General features: G+C 41.5%; 1 protein-coding gene across 1 annotated transcript; it reads right to left on the bottom strand.

Annotated features, from left to right (window-relative positions):
• Positions 1 to 926: 926 nt before the first annotated feature.
• sash3 (SAM and SH3 domain containing 3) lies at positions 927 to 10,550 on the bottom strand. The gene is made up of 8 exons (XM_030062823.1): positions 10,377 to 10,550; positions 8,276 to 8,371; positions 5,278 to 5,412; positions 4,345 to 4,483; positions 4,003 to 4,160; positions 3,335 to 3,547; positions 2,997 to 3,141; positions 927 to 2,302 (listed from the first exon to the last, which is right to left on the bottom strand). The coding sequence occupies exons 1-8, from the start codon at positions 10,431 to 10,433 to the stop codon at positions 1,752 to 1,754; spliced, it is 1,494 nt and encodes a 497-aa protein (XP_029918683.1). The 5' UTR covers positions 10,434 to 10,550; the 3' UTR covers positions 927 to 1,751.
• Between the last annotated feature and the right edge of the window lie 1,514 nt (positions 10,551 to 12,064).

Below are 12,064 nucleotides of genomic sequence, written 5' to 3'. Positions count from 1 at the left end.
CTAACATATAGTATGAATTAACAAAGCAAAGTGCCAGCAGCTGTATTATTTTTTAATTTTACATTCTTTATTATTTGGGTGGAACACTGGAAACAATATGATGAGAATGGAGACTGAATATTGGATGCCTTTAGAAAATAGTGAGATGAAACCCTTATCCATATTTATTTTCGCCATATTCATAGCAATTCACACTTTTCCTCGGGAAGATTCTGTAAAGTGGCTGACAGTATTGTTTCTGTGAAGTGTGGAAGAGTAACTACTGAATGTTTTTTTTTTCCCCCCCAAGAAATGTTTAATTTCCAATGAGCATTACTAACCCAAGATCAATCTGTAAAGCTTAATTTGTTGCGTTTTTACTCCAGAAGGCATATGAAGGTTTTCTTCTGTTGTTGCTTTGCATTGCTGTCACCGAGGAGCAAGAATGTATGTGACTGATTGTGCGTAAAAAGATGGATTTGTGTTTGAATTCCAGTGTATGATGGTTTTAAAGCAAATTTTACTGGGACTATTGAACCTTTAGTCATTAGCTCCGTGAGGTTTACAGATCTAACTGAGATGACTGTGGCCCACCAAGTCGAGCTCAAGCATTTGCTTAACATTTGTATGTATTATTTCTATGTTTAAATGACATGACGGGGTCAGATCTGAATGCTCTGATCCATCTATTACATTGCATCATGTATACAGATACAGTACTATACCATTGATGGAACTCTTATTTATGTTCACTTTGTTTCGTAATAACACTGTGATTATATGTATTACATTCAATTTACTTCACTTCTTTTTACATGATCGATGTGTCTGGTAAATAAACAATATTGTCTCATTATTATTTCACTGTCTCGTCTCAGTTGTTTCAAGTGTCGTCCTCAGCGGACATCCACTGTGACGCCTGTGATGTAACCAAGATGAGACGAAACTCACTGAATGATGTTTTATTCAAATGCGTCTATTTACAGCACAGTTGACACTCAAACGTACTCATGCAGAAAACGTTACAAAAATCAAACTAATGCACTTCAAAACAGAACGCAGTGTAAAAGGTCGTAACTGAAGCAAAGCAGGATTGTCAGCTCAGACGACAAACGAGCCCTTTTTATGTACAAATAGCCACACCAGTAAAGGACCAATAATGTCAAAACAGGGCACAGATGACAACTGGAAACAGTTTACATTCATAGTTCCAATAGATGTTATAATATACAGTAGACTTTTAAGATGCACAGGGATGAAAACGTTGCACATAATGAAGAGAGGGAAAACTTTAAACGTTTGAACATAAAAATCACAAACAAGACACTTTACACTGTTAAAACTCTGAGAGAGGATCAAGTATTAAGCAATATTTCTGTTAATACATTACACATATGTTTCTCCAAAATGTCAACTTTTCAAGACCCAAAACCCCAAACTGGAGTTATCAGATTTTTCATCCAACAGCGATGACATAATAAATTCAAAACACAGCATTCAGATGTGAGAGATCAATAGAAATCGTTCAACCTGCACAACTCAGGTCTGATTCCCAGCCTTAATATGTAAGTTAACTTGGATCACAGAGGATACAAGCCTTCAGTTCTGCAAATGAGGAAACGGAAAAGACACCATTCCTTGTCGATGTTTGATGCTTACGCTACAGTTCCACCATTTCTGTACTCTGCTGTAATGAAGAGCTAGAGCTCTTTGTTAACGGCGCTATATATCCATCAGCTGAAATCCTGTTCCGCTGTTTTCACCCTCACTTCTCAGGAGCCTTCATCCACTGTCAGCTCCTGCAGCTGCTCCTGCACAGATTCCAGTTGCTCTGTTTGCTTCTCCTCTTGCTCCTCTGATTCCTGGTCTTGCCTTTCTGACTCTTGGTTCTGCTCCTCCGGCACGTCGTGCTCATGGATCTCTTCTTTCACCGTTGGTTCTTCACGTCCGTTCTCCAGCTCTTCCTGCTCCGTAGGTTCCTCATGTCCATTCTCCAGCTCCTCCTCCACTGTTGTTTCTTCATGTCCGTTCTCCAGCTTTTCCTGCACCATCGGTTCCTCACATCCTTTCTCCAGCTCCTCTTCCACCATTGGTTCCTCACTTCTGTTCTCCATCTCTTCCTGCACTGTTGGTTCCTCACGTCTGTTCTCCAGCTCCTCTTGCACCGTTGGTTCCTCACGTTCTTTCTCCAGCTCCTCCTCTACCGTTGGTTCCTCATGTCCCGTCTCCAGGGTCTCTGAGCTCTCAAAACAGCCTGAATCCCTCGGTTCCTTGGTGTTGTCCCCGGATTCGCCCTCCTCGTCTGGGTTTGTTTCATCTTCAGCTGAATTAGGGCAAAGACAGATGCAGTTAAAACCAACCAACCTCAGGTTCCATATGCAAACAGGACAGGACTAATCTTCTGATTTGCTCTGCTTATTAAATCACCTAAAACACCAGTATTTTCTGTTTGGTGTCTGCAGTCTTGGGGTGATCCATGTACAGTAATTTCTCATATCATTAACAGGTAAGTGTGTTACAATAGTTAACTGCAGTACTGATGGGAATCCACAAACTGTATTCAGAGCATACTGTAGCTATTGCTTCAGGGCAGCTGTTAAAATTGCATCTAATGATTTGTTTAGAGGGCAGATGAGCTCAGCTATCAAAGCTCTTCTAATTTGGATTTCCTACAGGCAAGTGAGCAAAGTGGCTGCAAACTATGAGTACAATGTTGTATAAGTGAGCCATATAAAATGTACCTAATTAGCTATCTGAGGCCAAAAAAACTCTGATCATACCATAAAGAGCCCCCCAAAGACACATACCCAGCTTGAACCTAATGAATGAGTGTCAAAAGTAACTCTGAAATTAATACTTGAATGGGAAATAGTGATTAACAGACATTTATTAGGACACTGTTGAATTAAATGGTAGATTATTGGGGTATTGTTCATTGCGTGCCTTGAGAGGAGGACCGTTATGATAGATTATGGGCAGTGAGTGTGTGAATGTGTGGCTGCTAGATGTGAACCTACAGTCTCTTAGCATTTCAATGGCGTTCAGGATCTTGCTGCGCTGATCTGGGTCAGTGATGTTTAGCTCGTTGAGGTGAGACTCCTTCAGCCCTCCAAAATCCTCCAGGCTTTGGAAACCATGCATGGACAGCAAAGAGCTCAGCTCCTGAAACACAGCAAAGGACATTCAGACAAACGTTCTTATTTAGACTGGAATGTATTTATAAGATAATGCTTGTGATTATGATGTAGTATTTACTTTTTAAGGGAAAAAAGGATTATAACAATGGTAATCGCCACAGCAAGTAAAATCATGTGTTTGCTGACTTGCAGTGACATCAGAGGGAAGTGTATCTTACAGTCAGGTCCAAGCTCTCCAGCACTTCCTCCAGGGTTTTGGGTTTAGCTTTGTTCCGGTTGCCCTTGCTATGGCAGCGTCTCCTCCTGACCGGCGGGCTCTCATCAGGCAAAATGTTGACGTAGATGAACTTGAAGGTGCCAACCTTGTTGTTGAGCTTCCCTGTCCAGGTCCCCACTGGGGGCTTCTCAATGATCTGGATGATGTCACCTTTCTGTAAGAGAGGTGACGCATGAACACCTCACTTTAGTTTCTGGGACGATGCCAGGCGAGCAAAACCCTCTGAATATTGAATCAAGGCAGCAAGGCTACAGATGCATGCATAAACAAAAAGGAATGGCATCGGCCATGGAGAGCAGAAATTATTAAGCACATCATGAATGGCTAACTGCACACAGAAAAATCAGCAAAGGATTTTTTTTTTCTCATTTTACAGCATTGTCTCATTTGCACTTCAGTGACAGAACCACTACAGAAATTATGTTATTTCTCAAACAAGTAGGCTGTAATGGGCCATGTAGCTTAAATTGCGCCTTCATGAATGATAATCAGAACAACGCTTTTTGTTTCACACTGTTAACAAGCTCCCCGGGGAAGGCTTGACGAGACAGCTGCAGAAGAGGCCGAGGGCTAGAGCTGAAACGCTGAGGACTTTCCTCCGAGACTCACTTGGAGTTTTAGCGACTCCACATCATAGGGGCTGGGGATGAAGTCAGTGTGGACCACAGCACGACCACAAAAGGGACCATTGTGAGAGAGACCATTCTCCTCCAGTCTCATGCTGTCCCTCTGGCAGTATCCACTGTCCAAGCTCTGTCTGTCACTACCTGCCAAGCACACATGTGAAATCACACTTTCATCCAGGTGTATTCAGTGAGATCAGATGCTTCAGATCACAAAGACTGATCCATTTACTTTAATATCTAGCTCAGGAGGTGCATCATTTTTATTTAACACGTTGTTGTAAAAGGATTTTGGTGTAGTAGTGGGGATACAGTGCGGCTGACTTACTGCCAGACAGCTGGCGGCTGATGGGGCTGGGCATGGTGTCCTCTGATCCTGAGGAGCACACGGATGTTCGCTGTCCTGCACGCAGATCTGGAAGGCCATCAGTGACAGGAGAGAGGGAACTCTCCTCCCCACTTTCCCCCTAGCAAGCACAAAGGACAACAGCACAGTTCAGGCTCAGGGTCCATTCACATACAGATAATTCAGTCAAAAATATTAAGTGGAGCTGCAGTTTATTTAATGACAAAGCTGTCTTTCTCAGTAATTCATAATCATAATAACATTATGAGTCTAATTCTCTTTCCTTGCCCTCCAGCAAAACAATGTCAGAAAGCAGGGTTTGCTACTGAACAGCATCCCTGGATCTGGTATTGATTCGGTGTCTCGCTAAAGCACTTCAGCAGGATGGATGCCGGCCAACATGGCAGTCTGAGCACAGCTACTGTGGCCGAAGGACAGGCTCTACTACAGCCGACTCTGCCCTGTTGTGCCTTAATTTCTTCGGATGTATTAAAAACCTTTATATGGCATCGGAATTCGATTTTAGATTCCAGTTTAAGTTAATTTATTTGTGAGGGAATTATTTTAAACCCTTATTCAGGTCAGCACTTCAGTAACAGACAAGTGAGACTGCTGATTGTGCAATGCAATGAATGAGTCTGACCACTAGGTGGAGCCAATTTCAATCTTTTATAATACCTGCACTTGGCAGCTTTCTATAAGGATGACAGTGCTGCGTAAGAATAACATGAAAGCCAAGGTGTATTTCTGTACAGGCAGTATTTTGTAGTTCAATTACACTATATATCATAGATAGCATTCTCCAGTAAATAAATAAATGTATGAATAATTAGAAGTTAAATGGGGAAATCATGAAATATTCATATTTTTTTGCAGGTCACTATACAGTGTGTGTGGCTGTTTTGCAGTCTTTACCCCCTCCTCAGCCAGGGCCCTCTGCACCATCTTGGATGTTTTGCGGGTCATGGTACGCGAGATGACATTGCGCCATTTTTTGCCCAGCTTGCTGCCACTCTTCACAGCATCCTCCGCTACGACGCCTTCTGACACCTGGGAAGAAAGTTATGCGTGTTTTACTGCATAGTGTATGTTTCCAGGATGAGGTGGTTTCGAGAGAATGAACAGTATTCTCTCGTCAAACTGTATGTATTTTATTCAATCACAAAAATTCAAACTATCATCCGCACATGCATACAAATACACAACTAAATTAAAGGTTGGCAAAAAATAGGGACACTATGCAGTGATGAGGTTGGAAGTAGAGCAGCATTATGTGTAAATCAGTGTGTCTTATTCATCAGCAGGTTTAGATAGACAGCACAGAGATGGAGCTGGGTGTTTTAATGTCTACAACTGCAGAGCAACCATCACTGTGGTAATCCCACTAAAAAAAACACTTCTCTATCATCTGCACATGTGGAAAAACCTACAGGCTTTTGGGTGTTTGAATTTGCAGGCACACGTACTCCTTTTGTCCATAAAGGCATTTTCACACCAGCGTGGCCAGATACTCAGACTAAAAACATACTGTGTCAGAGTGTTATGATACAATAACTCACTCCATAACAATGACTTTGGGCTCTGAAGTGAGATCTAACGATGCAATCAATTTTTATGAGGCAGTTAGCTGCAGCAAATGCAATTCATAACGCCGTCGACTGTCGTGTCTGTCTGATACCAAACGTTGTGCTTGACTAACTCACAACAGAGGACATCCTGTCTAAGTGTCACTGTCATCCGGCTTTAATGCGAGGTTTAAATGCACTGCTCAGTGTCATCCTCTTTCTTACTTCCCCTTCTGAAACCCCTTACTTAATTTGTCCACCGATTTCCAGTCACAGTGCGCAAAATGCTTTTACGGAATTAAAGTTCTGTCAATTCCAATATGTTGCCATCTGCAAACAGGACAGTCCTGTTTTGATGGTTTTTCAGGAAGCATGATTTCTGCACTTCTGTAATGACCTACAACTCATAAACTAATTTCTCCTTGCCCTTTGTACCCACAGGCCACTTCTGTGTGAAATACCCATAACCACTTTTATTTCATCCGCTGTGGAACAATGTGTTAAAACCTGGAACTGACATCTAGGAACTCAAAACACAAAGAGAGTTCAGTTTACCACTTCTACTTTTCAGAACAGGCACCTACAGCACATGCGTTTGTTGGCGCCTATGTGTGTGCCCTGCCCGTGCGTGTGTATTTATGTGTGCATGTGTTTGAGGGGAACAAGAGTGACTAAATGAGTGACTCAGTGAGTGAGCAGTGGTGGAAAAAGAACAAAAATCTTTACTCTGTAAAACAGCAATAGCATGATTGAAGAACACTGCACTAAAGTAAAATTTCAGCATTCAACAGTAAATAAGTATTAAGTGAGCATGAAAGTATGTAATAAGTATGAAAAGTAAAAGTAGTCATTGTGAAAATGGTTCCTTTCAGGGGGTTAATTACTCAGTAAGAAGTGTTTTAATATTGTAGCTCTAATGTTTGATATGTGTTGGCTGGTTTACACTCTAATAAATGCATCAGATTTTATGTTAAACATGTAAAATCTTCTGCTAGGTAACTAGTAACTAATAACTACAGCTGTAAAGTGTAGTGCAGTATAACAGCCCAGTCTCACTTCAAATGGTGTAATCACTACGTTTATCCACCAGAGGAAACGTGTCAGTGTCATGTTTTGCCTCACCTAGATCTGAAAAATGTACATTTGTAGGGTCCAGTGTAAAGAAAGTCCAAAGTCCAAAAGACAAAGTCCACATAAGGAGGCGGGTTGAGTGGCAGATAACTTAATTAACAGGCCCTGAGCTCGAGTCTGGGTTGAAGTAAGGCCAGTTTTTATTGTTTGCATGGTGTTTGCATTGCTTGCTTTTAGATTGCTAACATTAACCATGACCTTTCCCTAACTTTAACCAAGAGTTTTGGCGCCCTAAACCTTTCCTGTGTAAAGCTAATGTTAGCTGGCTAAGGTCAACCATGACCTTTCCCAAACCCTGAAGTTCCCTGCCAGCCGTAAGCTTTTAAAACTAATCTGATCATTAATATTACATATTTAAATTTTTCCATAAAAAAACATCCCTTACTACCTTATAACTGCTTAAATGTAACTGTAAGTCTTGCCTCATTAAAAATGTGCAGATCTATGAATAAGCATATAACCTTCGTCCACCTCGCTGCCTGCTGGCACACTGACTGGAAACCCGAGCTCTGTTCACACAACACGGAAATATCCTTGACAGTCGCAAAAGTCGTGCCATGTTTGAAAATATAACAAAGAAAAAAAATGTTTTTTCAGCTAATCTCTTCGTTACGCTCATTGTTCATATGAGTTGGTCCTGCTGACCTTTTGAAAATAAAACACTTGAGTGAGAGAGCTTTTTGTACACAAAACCAGTTATGGTGTGTTCAGACCAAATGTGAAGTGAAGCTTGGCATTGCAGTTTTTTGCTTGATAAGAAGATTTTCAACTCAAGCGAATATGCGAATAATACGAATTTCATGTTGTCACATAATTCATGAGATGGATTCACGTCATTCATGTCACCAGGCACTAAGTGGTGTCTATCTGCATCTTTACATTGACTTTTTTCTGATGAGCTCGCCGGATGGGATCCATCAGTCCCAGTTTTAGATCTGTTATTCTGACACTTTTGTCCCTTCTGTGCTCTGCACCAGCAATGTCACATTCTGATGTGAGACTGGGTTGCATATAAAGCACAAAGTTTCCCTGTGAAAGGTAGTGCAGGGAAAGCATGAAGTCTCAGGAAAGTAAAGTCTCACATAAAGTGCCACTATCTCAGAATCATACTGAAGTACAATACTTGAGTGAATGTACACAGTAACTTTCCAAAGCTAAGTGAATAAGTGAGTGAGTGAGCGAGTGAAGCTGCAGTGTAGTGCCACAGTCCAACTTACCGTCTCCTCCAAGGTAAACTCCTTATCTGGCACAACAGGAGACGTGGGTTTGTGCTTCATAAAATCCTTGAAGCTGCTGGACCTTTGCAGGCTGAGCTGTAAACACATGGTGAATTACACTTATTTGAAACTGTGAAAAGACGGCCCTCAGGGACCCACAGCAGCCATACAGCTGTGATATAAGGGCAGAAACAAAAGTAAAAGGCCAGTCATAAGTTACAATAGATTGGCTGCACATAAACGTGTCATCACAAAGCAAAAAGTATAAACACTCATTGTTATAGTCAGTCAAAACAGCCTTCAGAAACATGCCAGTCAGTTGTTTGCTGCTTTTCAGAGGAGCCATTTGAGCTAGATAATGTTGATATCATGGCCATGCAGAACATGTCCTCATAACCACAAGGGTGTCCATAGATTGAACCCTCAGCAGCATTACTCATAACGAATAACTGCCTGGGCCACAGAGCGTTTGTCGGTAGATAAAGAGCCATGCAGCAGGATCAGAGTGGGGCTGCACATGACGGTTGTTTATGAAAGTCCTGTGTGTGTAGTTAGCAGTGCAAAGGAAATGCAAAGCAGATTCCAGCTTGGTGAACAGTTTGCAGAAGACAACATAAACATTATCATGATGACAGTGTTAGATCTTAAGTAACAAGTCACAGACGTGTGAACAGGGAAATTATTGATAAAAGAGTTAAAAAAACAAAACAAAACAAAACAGGATGCTAGATAAGAGAAGTCAATATGTCGCATCTGCTGATGAGGTCTGAATGTAAGAATAAAGATTTTTGTTTTCAGCCTTGATTTAAAGGAGGAAAACTTGCTGTAATTCTGTTCTAAGCCACTGACTGGTTAAAAATGATCTATTATATGTTCTCAGGCTGATAAGTGTCACGTTAATTAAGAGTGGCTTTTTATGAGCCAGAGCTAAATCTGTATTCATGAAACTATCTCTACACGTCAGTGCTGTGGAAATATGGAAACGAGGAGCTCATTTTCTTCATTTGCATTTAGGCAGTGTTTTTTTTTTTTTCTTTTCTTTTCTGCCAACGTTAGTGAAAATTCGTAGGGATGATTTTCCATTGAACTGCATGTCACTAAATATCACTTTATCTCAACCCATACTTCTTGATTCTTGGTTAAAACCACAGGAAACAGGCACAGCTTGAGCAACTGCTGGCAGCCAATCATTGCAGACATCCACGTCGTTTGTTGGCGGACGGTCTGTGCCTGCACCTCAGCTGAACAATTAAACCACCAGTAGAGTTTGAACCTTGCTTTTGGATAATTTTTTTTTCCCTGTCACAATTCTCCTCCCAAAAAAACAAACCAAAAAAAACAAAAAAACAAACCAAAAAAAACAAAAAACAAAAAACAATGAATCAGTTTTCTATTGATGCCCAAAATTGAAAACTAAGCACTCTTGTAACGGGAAACAATGATCTCCCCCAGCTGTTTTTGGTGACATTTATGTGTTAGGGACACTTGCAGCGCTCCAAGGTTATGATATGCGTAACAACCAGGCCTGCATTTGGCCACAGAAGGAGAGATGTGGATGGAAAACAAGGGCACTGGTGTCAAGCGTAGGAGGACAAACTCTTACCCAGAGACGCAGGCACCAAAAGCCACAAAGCAAATTCTGACTCAAGCTACATCTGCAGCAGTGACTCACTCAACCATAGTAGAGGAACTTAACTTTTCTATATGCGTACATCTCATAAACTGAAGCCTTGTGGGGATGGAAGTCGGGCCTGACCGATTAAAAAACATGTTTATTGTTTTTTTTTTGTTTAACCTGTAGGCATGTAAGTCTTACTCAGCGGTGGATTTCTTTGTCCTGTGTCGTTCAGTTTTCACCACAAAGGTTTGCAGCAACATGAACAGTACATCCTGTGATACCAAGAGGAGCTGCACAGACTCTACTTATGTTGCAATGCCGGCATCATCACCTCAGTGGTTTGTACGTGTGAGACAGGTTTTAGACAGCAGTCATCCTTCATAACACACACTTTTACAAATGCTCACATCTTGCACATGTCACTTTATGCTCCCCTATCCTCTCTCCCCCCCAAAACACAGCAACAACCCAAACCCCGCTCACCTTCTTCTTCTGCACCTGCTCTTTCTCCGAGGCATTAGAAGGCCTTCTCCTCAGCATCTTCTTCCTCAGCGGTCCTGGGATCTCTGGGGCAAAGTGATGGTGAGGTGGCTGCTGATCTGAACCGGCGAGGATTTCTGTCACTCTGGTGTCACATAAAACGAAGGAAGAAAGAACTGCCGTCCTTTGCAACGAAACGCAGCTCACACAGACTCTGAGAGGAAGTCACATGGCCACACAGGAACCAAAGAGGCAAACCCTGTTTTCGGTGCTCTGGTGTGGCTTTACACATAAGCCGTTCTCTGTCACAGGGTTTTGTTATTTCTCAGCATTGCATGCCAAGCTCTGTGGCTCCATACTACCTTACCACTTGCACGGGACAGTTTAGTAGTCATGACAAACTCGAGTGTGTGTGTGTGTGTGTGTGTGTGTGTGTGTGTGTGTGTGTGTGTGTGTGTGTGTGTGTGTGCGTGTGTGTGTGATAATCAGTACAGATGAATAATAACAGTAAACATTTAAAATTCTTCAGTCCAATACACATGCACATTGTATACATCGATGCACACTGTTTTTTTTTTTGGTTTTTTGCACATTGTTTTTGTTTTTTTTGTTTTTGTTTTGCACATTGGGTACTTAGATCTTTAGATCTCGAGGGTCATCTTTTATTCTTTATTTTTGATTTACTTAGTCTTTATTTTTGATTTACTTAATCTTGTACTCTGTGGATACTGCTGAAAACTGTGAATTTCCTTCGGGATGAATAAAGTATCTATCTATCTATCTATCTATCTACTAAAAAGTAAAATAATTGTGTTTGTCATATTTATTTAGATCAATTAAAAGCTGTTTCCTGCCCAAAAAGAGAGTCATCAAGTACGAGCAGTTTTTTGTGGAGCATCTCATCCTCTGCTCTACTATCAAATCTGTAATTCAGAACGCATAAACCATTTAGTTAGCATATTTAACCGTTTCTCTTGGCCTCTGCTCCTCCACAGTCATATGTTTTTGACTTCATCAGAATGTTGAACTGAATTTGCTGGCAGGAAGCTTTGCTCATGCAGCGCTAACAGCCCTCGTGTTGTCAAAAACCGTCTGTGTGATCACGGGTCATCCAGGTTGCACAACGCAGAAGATGGTTTTGATCTCTCAGGCTTTCACTTATTCATTGTTCTCTTCTCAAATTTGCACCTATTTCTTGTTGGGATTGGTGTGTGGAAGTGAAAGAAAAGCAGCGATGACAAGTTTAGAAACTCGCCAACGGCTTTGAGGCAGCTGCAGCAGAGGCCTGGCCGAGCCGCCGAAGTCATGAACCAGCAGATGGACTGATAGTCAAAGTGGCTCGCACATACAAAATGGATATATCAGTGGTTTCTGAGACAAGATAGCTGAGATGCGTGACTGTTCAGTGATCCACGCTGACATTAGTGCAAGACAAAACAAACAACTTGAGTGACCCATAGAAACATACACATTTTTTCCACTTATAGCCTTGAGGACAAACAAGCATTACTAACAACTGCAGAAGGAAGTACAAGGGAAGGCGAGTTTAGCTTATTTTGGTGTTGTAGCAACCCACGTGACGAGAGGATGCCCTATTTTAGTTTCCTGTCTGTCTATTGAAGGGTGGCAAGTTGGCAGCAAGCAAATCTTTTTTACAGATTTTAGAGGGACAAAATGATAAGCAAAAGGTT

This window comes from Myripristis murdjan, chromosome 10, assembly GCF_902150065.1.
Source record: "Myripristis murdjan chromosome 10, fMyrMur1.1, whole genome shotgun sequence".
Lineage (NCBI taxonomy): Eukaryota > Metazoa > Chordata > Actinopteri > Holocentriformes > Holocentridae > Myripristis > Myripristis murdjan.
Note: the sequence above shows the minus strand (reverse complement) of the source record. Positions and strands in the feature narration are given on the sequence as shown.